Below are 18,381 nucleotides of genomic sequence, written 5' to 3'. Positions count from 1 at the left end.
TGATGCTGAGAAAGGGTCAGGGGATAGGACAGGGAGGGAAGTGGTTTCAACTCCTGATGGGAGGCAGACCAGCCCCCAGGTGGCAGGAAGCATGCTTCTCCAGAGAGGAAAAGGCCCCAGGGGGTCAAAGCTCAGGTTTCAGGAAGAACAAGCCCTTCTTGGTCTCGGGAGGTATGCCCAGGGCACCTAGGGGAGCACGAGTGCCTAGGCAGAGTCAACTACCTGAGCAAGGTGAGAGCCTCCAGTACCTGAGATCCTCCTCCACTCTGCAGCCAGACACCTGCGACTTTGGGGCAGCCATCCCCTCAGGCCTGCGCACACAGGGTACCGGCAGAGGCCAGGAGGCTGGAAGGGCATCCAACAGAAAGGGACAAGGGGAACCTGGACGACCTCCAGGGGCACGGGCTGAGAGAATGAGCTGTCCCTGCAACTCCTCTGCTGTTGGGAAATGTGTTTCCAGTCTACCTAAAGGTAGCGGCAGGTAGTCCGGTCCCTAAAACTAATTCTTATATATTTTTCTAATAGTAATAAAAACATCAAAAAACATTTTTAAAATGCAGTATAGTATTCTCCTTCCAAAATTTTTCTACATACATAACGTTTAACATAATTGGCATTTTACTGTATACAGGGTTTGCCTATTTTACATGAAAACCTATCTTTCAAAACCCAGTTCAATTCCCACCTTCTCAAGCCTTCCCAGACTATGCTGATATCAAGCCATATCTCCCACCTCTGAATTAACCACCATCTGTGGTACGTCCAACATTGCTTGGCATGGTTCCTACGTGTCAATCAGTGCTCTATAACCATCCACAGGAGATGGGCTGGTCTCCAGGACTCTCCTGCACATAACCTGGGGAGCCAGGCCCCCAGCACCTTGCACACAGCAGATGTTCAATATGCGATGACTGCTTGGGCCCCAGGCCTCTCAGATTGTATGAACTTGATCAACTCCACTTTCCTGAGGGTTAGGATTGCAAGCACCCCCAGTGGCCTGGTCTGATAGTTTGCTTCTTCTCTGGCCACAGGAGAGATTAAAAAAAAAAAAACACCTCTATTATTTCAGTCCTAAGTTTAAAGATACAGTTGCCTCCATATGAAAATCTTGAGCTTTGGCCAAGAATGCCCCTGGCCACAAGGTTTAACTCATCTCCCGAGTTGATTAGAGAGCACTGCTGTGCTCCAGACCTCCTAATCCTCAGCCACCTGCCCCACTGCCCCCGCAGGCAGGGAGCAGGGTGGGGAGAGGGGGCAGACTGAAGTGGCAGACAATCAGATGCCAAACCCAGGCACTGAATGGCAGAGTGGCCAGAGGCCTGGCTTGAGCTCCTTGATGAGCAGGGCGCCCAGGCAGGGCATTCTCAAAAACTCCAGGCTGGCCTGTAGAGGCATCTGAGTTTGCTGCACCTGGTCCACAGACTGTGAAGCCCAGATTCTGCAAGGCAGCCTTCAAGGCGCTCTGCCTGCCTGCCTACCTGCCTGCCTTCTGGGCACCATCCCCAGTCACCCGCCTCTGCCACAGCCTCTTCCCCAGCTCCTCCCCCAGCTCAGGTGCATTCCTACAGGTACCTGTACCACACACGTCCCTTCAATGCTGCCTCCTGAAGTCCTCTCTCAATCAGCACCTCCTCCATGAAGTTTCTCCTGCCCCCACCCCTGACCTTGATCAGAATCCATCTCTCTCTCCTCTGCTGCCCTCCGGACCCTGCAGCACTTCACACACCTGGATGAGTCCAAGCAGCCTATGTCCATCTTTCCTACAACACTTTAAGACAGGGGTAGGTTATCCACTGTGGAGATTTGCCCATTTGGACTCAACTCCCCATCCAAACGCAACGTGAAGCGGACCCAGCAGAGACCTAGCTGCTGACATCTGGAGAGGAGGCAGAAGACTTAGGCCCCACCCCAGCCGGTGGGGATGAGAAAAATTAAAAATAATAGCTGCCATTTACTAGCTAACTACATGCCAAGAACATTACAGACATTACAATTACCCCAACCACCCTGATGAGGCAGGCACAAACATCATCCTCATTTTATAGCTGAAGAACCTGAGGTCCAGAGAGGTTAAGTAACCTGCCAAAGTTCCAGGCTAATAGGTGGCCCAGTGGGATTAAAATCCAGGCCCATAACCCAAGCCTGGTTTGGCAATCAACCATCATATCACTGGTGGAGCCTTGGATATTGTGGTAAGTACAACCATATTAGTGATGGGTGCAGGCTTCCCAAATCCCTTTACTGAGGGCCCAAAGCTACCAGCTCACTAGCTTAAGGTGCACCCAGACATCCCTTCAACATGATGATCTTCAAGTTAGTCTGCTGGCAGAGGAGACAACTCTCCCAACTTAGCTCAGTTCAGCTTGCAAAGTACCTGCCATAGTGCTAGGCCCTGATGGGGACCAATGTCCTGGGGTCCCTGCCTCCTAGGACCCTGAGTATGAGCAACAGAGGAGGAAAGGAGCAAGGAGAGGATGGGGTGGGGCAGAGGCATCCTAGAAGAGGTGGTTACAGAATCATAATGATGGCTGAGCATCACTCTACTTCCTGGGCCACAACCCTTGCCTAAGGAGCCTACACTCCAGACACCCTGTTGGGTAGCTGCTCGCAGAAATGTTTACCTTTCCAGTCTCTGGGTCTTTGTTCGAGCTATAACCTCCACAGAAATACTCCTCCAAGAAGCGCACACACACACACACACCTAGCTGCCTGTCAGATTTCTCTCTGCATGCCAAAAACCTAACTCAAATCCCACTCATGCAACTGCATATTCATCCCCGCGCTAGGGCTGTGCTGCCCTCCCAGGGCTCCCTTAGCACGTCTGTGGCTCTGTGGTTGTACTTGGTGACACACACACACGGTAATTGCACTGTATACCCTGCTGCCCCCTGTACATGGCGGATAGTCAATAACATATGCTGAATTAAATTAAATTAGCTTGGTTGTTCAAATTCTTAAAGTCTTAGGGTAATGACAAGGGCTAAAATGCTATGACCAATTCAAAGCAAAAAATACATCACATTTAATTAGGGTAAAACTGGAAGCGAAAGGGGCCTTCCTGCTATGCAACCCCAGGGAAGCCCACTTTGTCTTCAACCCTCCAGCTCCTCCTGATTGAAAGACAGAGGCTCACCATGCCTGGACGGCATTTATCACAGGAAGGCTGAGAAGACCCATGCAGGGCCTGGTACGCAGGTGCTACACAGAAGTGCCGGCTCCTTATTTCCCCCAACCCGAGGGTGCACACAGCCAAGAGTCCCCGGCAGTCCAAAGGTAAGCAGATGGCCCAGGCAGGAAAAGTGCCCTCTCTCGGTGTTATGCAAACCTTTCTGACCATGACCCAAAGTAAGAAACATGCCCTACAGCAGTACCTGGGATACATAAGCTACACCTGAAGCAATAAGAGTTCCACGAAACAACTGATATTTCTTCTTTCTATCCCATTTGTAACTGATTCCACAAAAAGTCAAACAGGGTGCCCTACAGCTGGAACCGTCCTGCCCTCACTCACCCAGGGTATCCGAGCCGCTCTCCACCGTCTCATTGACCTTCCTCGCAACTCTGGCCACAGCCTCACCCATCTTCCTCAGCATGCAGTCTCAGGCGTCCTGCCGCCAGCCCTGGGGCCAGCCTGCTGCTCACAAGAGGCCTCACCTGAGGAAGACAGAGGGCCATGAAGTACTGCACCCACCACTGCGTCCACTCCAAGCCCCATCCCCCATGTCCTCCCCCCAGGGGGACCGAGGTTGCAGGGAGGGCCCAGGCCGTTCACCTCTCCTGTGGAGCTCAGAGCCCAGGCCGTATCCAGCTCAGCCTTGGGAGCCAGGGATCTATCTGTCTGAGAGTGGGGGCAACTGGGCCCTACTGGTTTCTGGGAGGATCCACATGTGTGACCTCACCAGACATGGGCCGGGCCTGGACCTGAGGCCAGGAGGGCGTGAGGTGTGGGTGTGCTGGCCTGACTCACTCAACAGGCAGGGCCGAGGGAGGAGGCAAGAAAGACACCTGCTGTCCATCTCACAGCCTCTGGGCTGACGCCCAGTCCACACACCCTCCAGGACAAATCCTCCAGCACCCCCATTCACCCCAACCCACTCTACCACTCCTCCTGTGTGGGAGGAAGTGGGACCACAAGGTAAATAAAATACAGATCTGTCCAATCACAGCTCCAGGTCTGGCCAATGGGTGAGCTCTAAGAATTCCCTTCCCAGAGGTCAATGTAGAGGGAAGGTTACAGTCTTAGCCTGTAGCCCTGATTATCAGTTTGTAGCTGAGTTTATCTGCAAGACCCCAGGGAATAAGAGAGAGCCATGGGGGAGGAGGAAATGGGAGAAGTGAAACTGGATCACTGGGGTGAAGAGCCTTGAAGAAGGGTAAGGTATATAAACACATTAAAAGGTATTAGAGATCCAAGGGGCCCTAAAAACACCCCCAACTCTCTATTATACAAAAAAAAAGTGAGTTATAGAGGAGCTAAGTGACCCGGTCAAGGCCAAATGGCAGTAAGCAGGTCAGCCCAGTTCTATATCTAGTACTCATTTCTTTATAAAATCACCCGTTAATCACCAAAGGCAGTACCCCACAGAGACAAATGAATCTGCAGCCAAAGCCAGCTTCCCCATCAATGTACTTTTTTGTGTTCCACCCCAATCCCAGCTCTATGGACAACTCAAAGAATTCGAACGGACTCACTCTAAGAATAAAAGGCAGAAGAATGGGAAGGGCAGAGGGAAGGGAGGTGAAGGCTGCTACGAGATACAAGAAAAAGATCTTATGTATTCCATGTTCATACAAGTAGGGCAGGCAAGGCCCACCCAGCTGCTAAGGGTGCATTCAGTATGTGAGTGCCTCTCACCAAGGAGGCTGACACTGAAGGTGTGAGATACACAGAGGGAAAACTAATTTTTGGAGATAGTCTAATGCCAACTTTGCCATTTATTAGCTAAGAAGCCTCAGGAGAATTTCTTAAATACTGTGAGCCCCAGTTTTCTGATCTTAGCAGAAAAAACCCACCATGCTGGGTTAAAAGGAAGACTGAATAAAATGTACATACCTGTCTAGCCCAAAGCCCAGGACACGATGGCACTCAACAAATGCTAGCTGAAAGGATAAAACAGGGCATGTGCAGGACTCTGGCATATAATCCCAGGTAATGTGACTTTGAAAAAATAACTCAGTGGAACTCATCTTTCAAGAATGAGTAGGATTTCCATCTCTCCACCTTCAGGAAGTCTTCCCTGATGGCCCCAGCCCTCAGTGTTCTCTCCTCCCTCTGAGTTTCAGCAGCACTTAAGACCTTATCATAAGTCACTTGGGTTGTGTATGGGCTTTTTTATATACACATATTTGTCTCTCCCACTAGCCTGGGGGCAGCTTGGGGTAGACAGCAGTTCTATACTGTGACCTCTTCTTTGTACCTTACCTACTGCACACCGAACAGGGGGCAGATGCCCCATTAGCAGCCTCCAATGAAGACGATGATAAATAACCATTGTATGGGTTCCAAATCTGAAGATAGGTTAACTGCCTTTCACAATAGGTCTAAGACACTGTCTGAATGAGGAAGGTCATAAATTCGGATGCCTAAAGATGTCAGGTGGGCAATTTGGATAAGGCACACCAATGTAAGACAGTAGGGAGTGGTGGGACTGTGGAAAACTGGATCCAAGAGCCTGACCATGCTACCTTTAAGAGCATCATCCTAAGCTTGAATCACAGTAATGTTGCTCAGTTTATGGATGGAGAAACTGAGGATCCAGGAAAGGAGGTAAGTCAATTCTATGGGAACAAGGAACTAGGGTCTCCTAACTCCCAGACTAGGGCTTGTCCCATCACCACACTCCCCCTTTCACCATTCCCAATATTCATCATCAACAATCAAACATCTACTGAGCCTCTACTAAGTATGTGGGAGAACGAAGAGGAAAGAAACTCAGGAAATAGCTCTTATTTGAAATTCTGGTGAAAAAGAGCTTTTTGAAAAATAGCACTGAGCATCCCTTTACTCATAGCAGAGGGGTAAAGGGAGGTGAATTAACAAGCCTCCTGGGTGATTCCTTTCCATCGAGCATTATGTCTGCAATTCTACTCACTGCCACTAGGGGGAGGGAGTGGCGCTTTGGGCAAAAGAACCCACTGCTTATTGGCTAAAGAACCCACTGCTTAAATCTAATCAGATTATAAAGCTCACCCTCAATGTGGGTCAGAGAATGGGCACAGGGGCAGAGGCAGGATCAACCTGTAAAGTCTGGGTGTCAGAGCCAGTCACTAAGAGGAGAGGCCCCTACAGACTAGGCGGTGTTGTGGGCACAGCACAAATCTGTCCTAGACTCCCAAGATGTCCTTGCTGGCCACGTGGTTAGGAAGCCATCCCCACTTCACCTAAAACTTCCCCCACAAAAGAAAATCCCTTCATAAAATCAGCTGAGAACCCGTCGCCAAGGTTACAGACAAAAACCAGTAACATTTTCACAAAGGCAGGGCTGAGAGAGGAGAGAGTGGCTGGGCTACATGTGACATTAGTCCCATGGAGGGGTAAGGGGGCACCAAAACTAAGGGAAGAGCAAATTCAGGATGTCGAGAGCCTGGAGAGGGCTCCGGAGGCAACTGCAGGGCTTCTACAAGGTCACCCACCTTCACTGACTGCTCCTTTCATCCCAAGGCTGGGTCTTCGACAAAAAAATAGCAAGAACTTATTTAGTATGTAATCAGACAACAGATAAGGAGTAAAAAAGCTTAAAAAAAAAAAAGACTGTTCTGTTCTCTATTGTTTTGTTTCTGAAAAAGACAGAAAACTGTTTGAGTCACATAGAAATGATTGGGAGAGCTCTGGACCCACCTCTTGTGGGTGCAAAGGCCCTTAGGCAGGGCCGCCCTGGGACATGAGGCAAGCCTGTCTATTTAAGCAATTGAGTCACCCAGAATCAGTGTATCAGCACCATACTGGCAGCCAAATCTCATAGTCACAGGAAAGAAATATCATGCCAGCCAGTGGGAGTGATCAGCACACAAGGCAGCCCTCCTGGAACCAAAACCTAACCATGGGGCCCCAGGACATCCCCAAAGGACCAAATTCTGGGCTCCTTAGGGCATCTGGTCCACCCCACTCACAGGGGTGGGGGTAGCTGAGAGTCAGAGAGAGTGCCCCAAATGGGGAGAAACAGAAACTGCCAGCCCACAGGGGAGCATTCTGGGTTTGGGGCACCCCAACCGGACAGCACTACTAGCCCCAGCCAGTCCCAGGTACCAAAGGAAGTGGGAAGTTTAGAAAATTCCCAAAAAAGCACTCCATATCCCAGGGACTCTTCCAAGCTCACAATCACACTGCTGCTGTCTGCACACACATTCCTCTCCACAAGGGCCCAATGCCCCTTTCCTCAGAGTACACACTGTGGTCCCATTAAACGTTTAAATCTAACTATAATCTCCTGGGCAGCTCTCATAAGGCACACGCTAGGGAAGTACAGGGACAGGGTACTGTCCAGAATGAGCTCACTGCCATATAAGAGAAATTCACTAACACGAGGCAGACTGACTCAGATGCCGGCAGGGCTCTGATGCCAGGCCTAAAGAGCATATATTCCCTCGTGCTCAGCCATGTGGGGTGCACAGTATGGCTGGAAGAGAAGGAACAGAGATAAGGTTTGCAGAGTAGGTGCCCAAAGAGATGCTTGAGGGAGGTGCACAGGCAGCCAGTATTTCCAAATTACTGGGGGAGGGGCTGGGTGCCCTCTTATAAGTCTGTTCTCCATTCCTCTGTAGGGCACTATGGAAAAATTTGGGGGAACAGTATAATTCAACCAGACTTCTGGACAGTTATCAGTGTTGTGAGCAGCCCCACTTGTAAAATGGAAATACCGCCTTCTTCACTGGGTTGTAATGATTTATAACTTTTGAAAAACGCCTTTGCAAACCAGTAAGTGCTTCCTAGCTAAGGCATCACCTAACAGGTGGACTAAACAGGTACAGACAGGAAGTTAGGATATAGCAAATTAAATGCCATTAAAAAAATGCTGCCCTGCTATATGGGACTGGCAGTAGAACCCTCCTATACTCAGGACCCGTTTTCACCTGGACACAAAGCTGGGGAGGTGTCATTTTTGCTAAAATCTTGACCATAGACCCCTGCCGTGGCTCCTGCCTTCACCGGTAAGAAAGCTATCTTATCTGCAGCCTCCAGATCTGTGCAAAGGAGCTGCTGTGACACCCCGGCCGCACCAGCTGCTCCTATATTTAGTTACTGATGTGGTCATTTGGAAACTTTAGAGCCTGGCTGCCTGCTACTACCGGCAACTGGAACCTCGGGAGCCATGCGTGCAAGCTCCCCCCCAACCGCTGGCTCTAGGGGCCTTCTAGACACTGCCAGGGGGGATGTGGGTGGGGAGGTGAGAGGCTGGGTGCTGGATCGGAACCAAGTAGCTCAAAGGCCCACTCTAGGCCAAAACAGAATTGACCCATTTTCCCACCCACATGAAAGAAACCCGCTGGGGCATGAAGAGAACGGACTGGGGCCTTGTTTCTTGCGCCATCGGGTTCGAGGAGCCCTGATACCTGGGAGACTGCGCCTCCCAGGGCCGGGCCCCCGCGCCCCACGCCCAAGGGGCCTGCCTCACCCATCTACCCCACCCCCCGGCGCCTGCAGCCAATGGCTTCTCGTCGTCAGCCCTCCGCTCGACAGGCAAGCGGAGCCTAGGGAGGATAAAACAGGCAGAGGGGAGAACGTTGGTCCCGCGCCGTACCGGGCGCACGAATAGGCGCCGGAGGCCGACAGGTACGCTCCAGGGCAGGCGTGTGCCGCCCCCCAGAGCGGAAGCAAACCCCAAAAGTGGCGCTTCGGGTACGAAATACACAGAAGCCTCCACTCGCAAGGGCGCCTCCCGCGGGGAATGGAGGCCCACCCAGGAGCGCTTCCCTGGATTCCCTCTTCCCGGCACTGCTGCACCCATTCCCCTGAGCCATCCAGGGTCCAGCCGCTGTCTGCAAGCAAGGGCCCGCACGGAGTCGGGGCCACTGGCACTGCAGACGCCGCAGCTGCTGCGCCGCTGCTCTCTTCCACGGGGTGACCTGGGGATGGGGGAGGGTACGTCGCCGAAACCGGGACACTCCTCTCCCTCGCTCCCCCAGCCCCTCAAACGCTTAGCCTCAGACTACGTTTACTTTGCGGGGCACGAGGCGTACAGCCCAGTTTCGAGCCGCTTTCTGCTCCACTTACGGCAACAATGCCTCCTAGCGCCCTGCGCGGCGCAGTCACGCTCCCTCGGCCGCCGGCGGCGCCCCATGCAACAGCCGCGAGCTCGGACCCGGCAGGGAGGGGCGCGCGCGCGGCTGCGGTCTCTGCGCGCCGCGCGCACGGCCGCCCAACCAATCACCGCGCCGGGAAGGGCGCCGGGGCGGATACAGGCAGAGAACCACGGGCCGCGCGCAGCCAATGAGCGCGCGCGGGTCCTCGCTTGGCACCTGGGAGAGGCGCGCGCGGAAAGGCGGCCTTTGGCCGGGGAGAGGGTCCGCTTTGTGTGCGGTTTCTGGGGGGAAGATGTTTTCGAGGTGTGGGACGATTGTAGCTGTGAACGTACAACACATCCCAGGATCAATAGAACGCAGCCTCCAGGTTTATTTTTCTCGAGGGACTGGAGTTGAATTAGCCAGATCAGCGGTGCTTTGAAAAAAGTGAAGATGGAAACAGAAAACTTCATGTGTATGCCTTCAGGCTCCCATTCGTATTTTTAGAGACAATAATTCAGGTTCTACTACGTTACCTCACCTCTCTGAAGCCCAGAGTACTCATCTGTAAAATAGGAATTAAAACATATAAATACCTACGTCACGGGTCATAGTGAAGATTAATGTATGGAATTATTCACGTACTTCCCAGCCATGATGGGCGCCCAGGGAGAAGTGGCTCCTCTGCAGGCCTTCAGTTATGGAGAGCTGGTCAAGTGCCCTTTACTAGGCAGTGCAGAGAAGTCAAAGGAGAATGAGGGCCCTGCGTCAACCAGTGATAAATGTGTCAAGTGCTCCCATGAACAGAGGCAAGTGTTAAGTATGTAAGAGTTATAGAGAAAGAACCTTTAATTCAGTCTCTAGGAGGTGAGGGCAGGCAGAAAAGGAGCACATGGCCCCCTTGAAGGGTGAGTGGGAATAAATGGGTGAGTGGGAGTAAAGGGAAGGGGATGAAAATTGTCTTCAAAGTAAATCTTTCAAAACTTGAGTGTTGGGTAAGAGGTCAAAGAGAAAGAGAGGATCTTGAAAGCAGCAAGAGAAAAACAATCCATCACATACAAGGGAAACCCAATAAGACTATGTGTAGATTTCTCAGCAGAAACCATGGAAGCTAGAAGACAGTGGGATGATATATTTAAAATACTAAAAGAGAAAAACTGCCAACCAAGACTCCTATATCCAGCAAAATTATCCTTCGAAAATGAGGGAGAAATTAAAACATTCTCAGACAAAAAGTCACTGAGAGAATTTGTGACCAAGAGACCAGCTCTGCAAGAAATACTGAAGGGAGCACTAGAGTCAGATACAAAAAGACAGAAGAGAGAGATATGGAAAAGAGTGTAGAAAGAAGGAAAATCAGATATGATGTACATAATACAAAAGGCAAAATGTTAGAGGAAAATATTATCCAAACAGTAATAACACTAAATGTCAATGGACTGAATTCCCCAATCAAAAGACATAGATTGGCAGAATGGATTAAAAAACAGGATCCTTCTATATGCTGTCTACAGGAAACACACCTTAGACCCAAAGATAAACATAGGTTGAAAGTGAAAGGTTGGGAAAAGATATTTCATGCAAATAACAACCAGAAAAGAGCAGGAGTGGCTATACTAATATCCAACAAATTAGACTTCAAATGTAAAACAGTTAAAAGAGACAAAGAAGGACACTATATACTAATAAAAGGAACAATTAAACAAGAAGACATAACAATCATAAATGTTTACGCACCGAACCAGAATGCCCCAAAATACGTGAGGAATACACTGCAAACACTGAAAAGGGAAATAATCTCATATACCATAATAGTTGGAGACTTCAACTCACCACTCTCATCAATGGACAGAACATCTAGACAGAGGATCAACAAAGAAATAGAGAATCTGAATATTACTATAAATGAACTAGACTTAATAGACATTTATAGGACATTACATCCCACAACAGCAGGATACACCTTTTTCTCAAGTGCTCATGGATCATTCTCAAAAATAGACCATATGCTGGGCCACAAAGCAAGTCTTAACAAATTTAAAAAGATTGAAATCATACACAACACTTTCTCGGACCATAAAGGAATGATGTTGGAAATCAATAACAGGCAGAGTGCCAGAAAATTCACAAATACGTGGAGGCTGAACAACACACTCCTAAACAATGAGTGGGTCAAAGAAGAAATTGCTAGAGAAATTAGCAAATACCTCGAGGCGAATGAAAATGAAAACACAACATATCAAAACTTATGGGACGCAGCAAAGGCAGTACTAAGAGGGAAATTTATTGCTCTAAATGCCTATATCAGAAAAGAAGAAAAGGCAAAAATTCAGGAATTAACTATCCATTTGGAAGAACTGGAGAAAGAACAGCAAGCTAACCCCACAGCAAGCAAAAGGAAAGAAATAACAAAGATTAGAGCACAAATAAATGAAATTTAAAACATGAAAACAATAGAGAAAATCAATAAGACCAGAAGTTGGTTCTATGAGAAAATCAATAAGATTGATGGGCCCTTAGGAAGATTGACAAAAAGAAGAAGAGAGAGGATGCAAATAAATAAGATCAGAAATGGAAGAGGAGACATAACTACTGACCTCACAGAAATAAAGGAGGTAATAACAGGATACTATGAACAACTTTACGCTAATAAATACAACAATTTAGAGGAAATGGACGGGTTCCTGGGAAGACATGAACAACCAACTTTGACTCAAGAAGAAATAGATGACCTCAACAAACCAATCACAAGTAAAGAAATTGAATCAGTCATTCAAAAGCTTCCTAAAAAGAAAAGTCCAGGACCAGACGGCTTCACATGTGAATTCTATCAAACATTCCAGAAAGAATTAGTACCAACTCTCCTCAAACTCTTCAAAAAAATCGAAGTGGAGGGAAAACTACCTAATTCATTCTATGAAGCCAACATTACCCTCATACCAAAACCAGGCAAAGATATTACAAGAAAAGAAAACTACAGGCCGATATATCTCTAATGAATATAGATGCAAAAATCCTCAATAAAATTCTAGCAAATCGTATCCAACAACACATTAAAAGAATTATTCATCATGACTAAGTAGGATTCATCCCAGGTATGCAAGGATGGTTCAACATAAGAAAATCAATTAATGTAATACACCATATCAACAAATCAAAGCAGAAAAATCACATGATCATCTCAATTGATGCAGAGAAGGCATTTGACAAGATTCAACATCCTTTCCTGTTGAAAACACTTCAAAGGATAGGAATACAAGGGAGCGTCCTTAAAATGATAGAGGGAATATATGAAAAACCCACAGCTAATATCATCCTTAATGGGGAAAAATTGAAAACTTTCCCCCTAAGATCAGGAACAAGACAAGGATGTCCACTATCACCACTATTATTCAACATCATGTTGGAGGTTCTAGCCAGAGCAACTAGACAAGAAAAAGAAATACAAGGCATCAAAATTGGAAAGGAAGAAGTAAAACTATCACTGTTTGCAGACGATATGATACTATACGTCGAAAACCCGGAAAAATCCACAACAAAACTACTAGAGCTAATAAATGAGTACAGCAAAGTAGCAGGTTACAAGATCAACATTCAAAAATCTGTAGCATTTCTATACACTAGCAATGAACAAGCAGAGGGGGAAATCAAGAAACGAATCCCATTTACAATTGCAACTAAAAGAATAAAATACCTAGGAATAAATTTAACTAAAGAGACAAAAAACCTATATAAAGAAAACTACAAAAAACTGCTAAAAGAAATCACAGAAGACCTAAACAGATGGAAGGGCATACCGTGTTCATGGATTGGAAGACTAAATATAGTTAAGATGTCAATCCTACCTAAATTGATTTACAGATACAATGCAATACCAATCAAAATCCCAACAACTTATTTTTCAGAAATAGAAAAACCAATAAGCAAATTTATCTGGAAGGGCAGGGTGCCCCGAATTGCTAAAAACATCTTCAGGAAAAAAAAACGAAGCTGGAGGTCTTGCACTGCCTGACTTTAAGGCATATTATGAAGCCACAGTGGTCAAAACAGCATGGTATTGGCATAAAGATAGATATATCGACCAATGGAATTGAATAGAGTGCTCAGATATAGACCCTCTCATCTATGGACATTTGATCTTTGATAAGGCAGTCAAGCCAACTCACCTGGGACAGAACAGTCTCTTCAATAAATGGTGCCTAGAGAACTGGATATCCATATGCAAAAGAATGAAAGAAGACCCATATCTCACACCCTACACAAAAGTTAACTCAAAATGGATCAAAGATCTAAACATTAGGTCTAAGACCATAAAACAGTTAGAGGAAAATGTAGGGAGATATCTTATGAATCTTACAATTGGAGGCAGTTTTATGGACCTTACACCTAAAGCAAGAGCACTGAAGAAGGAAATAAATAAATGGGAACTCCTCAAAATTAAACACTTTTGTGCATCAAAGAACTTCATCAAGAAAGTAGAAAGACAGCCTACACAATGGGAATCAATATTTGGAAACGACATATCAGATAAAGGTCTAGTATCCAGAATTTATAATGAGATTGTTCAACTCAACAACAAAAAGATAGCCAACCCAATTACAAAATGGGAAAAAGACTTGAATAGACACCTCTCAGAGGAGGAAATAGAAATGGCCAAAAGACACATGAAGAGATGCTCAATGTCCCTGGCCATTAGAGAAATCCAAATCAAAACCACAATGAGATATCATCTCACACCCACCAGAATGGCCATTATCAACAAAACAGAAAATGACAAGTGCTGGAGAGGATGCGGTGAAAGAGGCACACTTATCCACTGTTGGTGGGAATGTCAAATGGTGCAACCACTGTGGAAGGCAGTTTGGCGGTTCCTCAAAAAGCTGAATATAGAATTGCCATACGACCCAGCAATACCATTGCTGGGAATCTACTCAAAGGAATTAAGGGCAAAAACTCAAACGGACATTTGCACACCAATGTTTATAGCAGCGTCATTTACAATTGCAAAGAGATGGAAACAGCCAAAATGTCCATCAACAGACGAGTGGCTAAACAAACTGTGGTATATACATACGATGGAATATTATGCAGCTTTAAGGCAGGATAAACTTATGAAGCATGTAATAACATGGATGGACCTAGAGAACATTATGCTGAGTGAGTCTAGCCAAAAACTAAAAGACAAATACTGTATGGTCCCAATGATGTGAATTGACACTCGAGAATAAACTTGGAATATGTCATTGGTAACAGAGTTCAGCAGGAGTTAGAAACAGGGTAAGATAATGGGTAATTGGAGCTGATGGAATACAGACTGTTCAATAGGACTAGATACAAAAACTCAAAAATGGACAGCACAATAATACCTAATTGTAAAGTAATCATGTTAAAATACTGAATGAAGCTGCATCCGAGCTATAGGTTTTTGTTTTGTTTTGTTTTGTTTGTTTTGTTCTTATTATTATTACTTTTATTTTTTTTCTCTATATTAACATTCTATATCTTTTTCGGTTGTATTGCTAGTTCTTCTAAACCGATGCAAATGTACTAAGAAACGATGATCATGCATCTATGTGATGATGTTAAGAATTACTGATTGCATATGTAGAATGGTATGATTTCTAAAAAAAAAAAAAAAAAAAATGGTCAGCACAATACTGCCTAATTGTAATGTAATTATGTTGGAACGCTGAATGAAGCTGCATCTGAGCTATAGTTTTTTTTTTTTCTCTTGTATATTTTTGTACTCTTTATTTTTATTTTTGTTTTCTCTCTGTGTTATCACTTTATTTCTTTTTCTGTTGTCGTGCTATTTCTTTCTCTAAATCGATGCATATGTACTGAGAAATGATGACCATACACCTATGTGATGATATTAAGAATTACTGATTGCATATGTAGAATGGAATGATTTCTAAATGTTGTGTTAGTTAATTTTTTTAATTAATAAAAAAAAAGAAACCATTAAGAAAATAGAAAGACAGACTATAGAATGAGAAAAAAAAAAAGAAAAAATCTTGAGTGTCGGAAATCATGGAATGAGCTGGGTCTCGGCATCAAGGGGTTGAGAAAACCTCCACCCGAAGGGGGAAGAAAGAAATGAGACAAAGTGTCAGTAGCTGAGAGATTTCAAAGTGTAGAGAGGTTATCCTGGAGATTATTCTTACACATTATACAGATATCCCCGTTTAAGTTTGAGGTGTATTAGAGAGGCTAGAGGGAAGTACATGAAACTGTAGAGGTGTGTTCTAGTAGCCACGATTCTTGAAGATGACTGTGTAATGATACGGCTTTTGCAATGAGGCTGTGAGATTGTTTATTTTTTAAACTTTTTTTATTGTATAGTAAAACATATATACAAAGCAAAGAAATAAAAAAGCAACAGTTTTCAATGGACTGTGTGATTGTGAAAACCTTGTGTCTGACGTTCCTTTTATCTACAATATGGACAGATGAGTAGAGTAAAAATATGGATAAAAAATAATAATAGAGGGAACAAAGGTTAAAATAAATTGAGTAGATTAAAATACTAGTGGTCAATGAGAGGAAGAGGTAAGGGGTATTGTATGTATGAGTTTTTTCTTTTTTCTTTTTTCTTTCTTTTGCTGGAGAGATGCAAGTGTTCAAAAAAAATGATCATGGTGATGAATACATACTATGTGATGATATTGTGAGCCATTGATTGTATACCACTTCTAAAATATTTGTATGTCAAGAACGTTTGTATGTTCGTTTGTTTACAATAAAAATACTTTAAAAAAAAAAACAACTGGGTGTTGGGCTTGTGCAAGGCTCTGTGCCTTGGGGTGTACCTAGATGAATCAGGTACAGATCCCCTAAGAGCTGCCAGTCCTGTGGAGCCTGAGCACCTGTCTTTTCTGACTCCCTTTGCCTTCCCAGAAAGACTATGGAGGCCTCTCCCCAGCCAACCCAGCTCATGGCCACCCCATCCCTGCCAGGTACCAGATATAAATAACAAGTAAGTGGAGTCCTGTTTTGCCCTAGCCAAGATGCTCATTACCCTGGACAAAGCAGACACTGCTACTTGTAATCACTTAAAACTGGTCTTATATTTTTGGCCAACTTCCATATGTGGTTATTTTCCCTTCTGTACTAAGCCCTGCACTGAACTGAAATAGCCAGTGCAGTGTTTCTATGCATAGAGTAAGGGCCCTGTCTGGGGTTTCTCACATTCATGCTTTACTTCTTTCAGTCCCCTTTCCTTTGAATTCTGCATAATAAATGACCCCAAAATTTAGTGGATTAAAGTAACAACCATTTATTTAGCTCATTATGTTATAGGTCAGCATTTTTAGGCTGGGCTTAACTGGGTAATTCTGGTCTCAGCTGGACTCTCATTCACCTGCAGTCAGTTGCCAGACAGCCAGGGGCCTCTACTTTCGTGGGGTGGCTAGCTGTTGACTAGGGTGTTGGGGCAGCTGGGCTACATGTCTTTCATCCACCAACAGGCAAGCCCAGGCTTGGTCACCTGGAGCTGTAGGGTTACAAGAGTAGACTTGTGCAAGTTCTCTTGAGGCCTAGCTCCAAGCTGGCACAATGTTCCTTCCAAAGTTGTTTTGACCAGACCAAGTCACAAGGCCACCCCAAGTTCAAGGGGTGGGGAAACAGCTTCCATCTCCTGTTAAGAGGAACAGAAAAGTCACCATGTGCAGGACAAGGATATAGGGATGAGTAGAGAATTAGGACTAGTTTTTAAACTACTATGTTGTCAATAGCTCACAAAACCTAGCACATAGTAGGTGCTCAGTAATTGCTTGTTGGCAGGGATAAGACTTTCCATCACAGCTCTCATTACCTGTGTCAATCAATGTCAAACAATTGACAAAATATTATCCTTCACCACTGGAGTCTAAAATCCTCAAACCATCTATTGCCACCTTCCATTTTGTTGATTTTCTTGTTTTATTTTGGTAACATATGTAGAGCATAATATTTACCATTTTAACTACTTTCAATGATAAAATTCACTTCAGTTTTAGAATAGTAAATAAGGAGACCGGGAAGGTAGAGCTGTGCAAGGAAAAACCCCAATGAGGCTTTTCAGTGAAGAAGCTCAGCTGGCCCCACAGGAATTCCTCTGAAGAGATCCAAAGCGTCTTTGGAGGTCTGAACCCCTAGACTCCCAGCCCAAGCCTGGCCATATGAATTGGAAACCACGCCCTTCACCTACGAATAGGGAGAGATTTAGGTATTTGCCAGGGTTTGAAGACAGTGCCCATCGATACTTGAAAGCCTTGAGAGCTGCCTGCCAGATAGAAAACCTTTTGTGCAATGACAAAAATTGTTATCTGGCTGCTCTTTGAGGGGCTTGCCTCTTTTTGAGCAGGATAAATTCTCAGGGAATTTTTCGAGATGAGATTGTCCTATAGACAGAGCCAGCAGGTCAACTGCTATGACGAAGGGCCCTGGTGGGGACAACTTCCCATCAAAGAATTTCCAGAAGCCATCTCAAGGTCTTCCATACTATTCTCCTCATATTTGCTCTCACCTTAAAAACCTTGGGAGAAAAGTACATTGGGATGAAAACAAAATGTGAAGTCGCATGGGCACGTGTGAGCTAGCTTCCCACACATCACCCTGCTCTTCCCTGGCACCACACCTCTGCCTGGAGCTGAGTTACCAACAGCCAGGAACTTGAGGTCACTCCAAATCATTGCCATCCTAAGGCAGTGACTCAGCTTGGTGAGTGATGCCCTCCAGGAGTCCCCTGCCAGGTACTGCAGGATCTGCAAAAATGAGCAAGAAGCAGTCAGTACCCTCAAGGTGTTTGCACTCTTACAGGAAATAAACTGCTTACAAAATGACTATAATAAAGTGTTTCTCAGGCTTCAGCCGTTGCTATACCCTCCTTCCTGGGTTTTGCTGTAGCTAAGCCCCAGGCAATGGTGAGCTGGAGCGTTTGTACAGGCTCAGAAAGCTGATTCTGCACATCTTTTCCCACCTCTATGTTCAATGACATCACCTTGGTTGCTTGAAACAGACCATGGTGGGAGAATTTACACCAGGGAAATGAGCAAACACTATGAATCAGGGCTTCTTTTTCCCAGAGAGCCAGTCTATCAGCATACTATAGCATTATTTTCTTCTCTTTTCCTCTAAATTGACTCACTTTTTAACTATTTATTTTCAAAATGAAACTTT

General features: G+C 45.6%; 1 protein-coding gene across 3 annotated transcripts in view; it reads right to left on the bottom strand.

Moving 5' to 3' along the window:
* Positions 1-9,300, bottom strand: part of LRRC20 (leucine rich repeat containing 20) — a 122,281-nt gene extending 112,981 nt beyond the window's left edge. For 2 of the 3 annotated variants that reach the window (XM_077125023.1, XM_077125025.1), the window contains exons 1-2: positions 9,212-9,300; positions 3,512-3,654 (exon numbers count right to left, since the gene is read on the bottom strand). In XM_077125023.1, the coding sequence (XP_076981138.1) occupies positions 3,512-3,593 (82 nt within the window). In that variant the 5' untranslated portion in view covers positions 3,594-3,654; positions 9,212-9,300. Of the gene's footprint in view, positions 1-3,511; positions 3,655-3,772; positions 3,863-9,211 lie in introns of those variants that run through there. The other variant, XM_077125024.1, reaches the window with a different exon arrangement.
* Between the last annotated feature and the right edge of the window lie 9,081 nt (positions 9,301-18,381).

Source organism: Tamandua tetradactyla, chromosome 13 (genome assembly GCF_023851605.1).
Source record: "Tamandua tetradactyla isolate mTamTet1 chromosome 13, mTamTet1.pri, whole genome shotgun sequence".
Taxonomy (NCBI): Eukaryota; Metazoa; Chordata; class Mammalia; order Pilosa; family Myrmecophagidae; genus Tamandua; species Tamandua tetradactyla.
The sequence above is the reverse complement of the archived record's forward strand: the minus strand, read 5'-3'. Positions and strand labels throughout refer to the sequence as shown.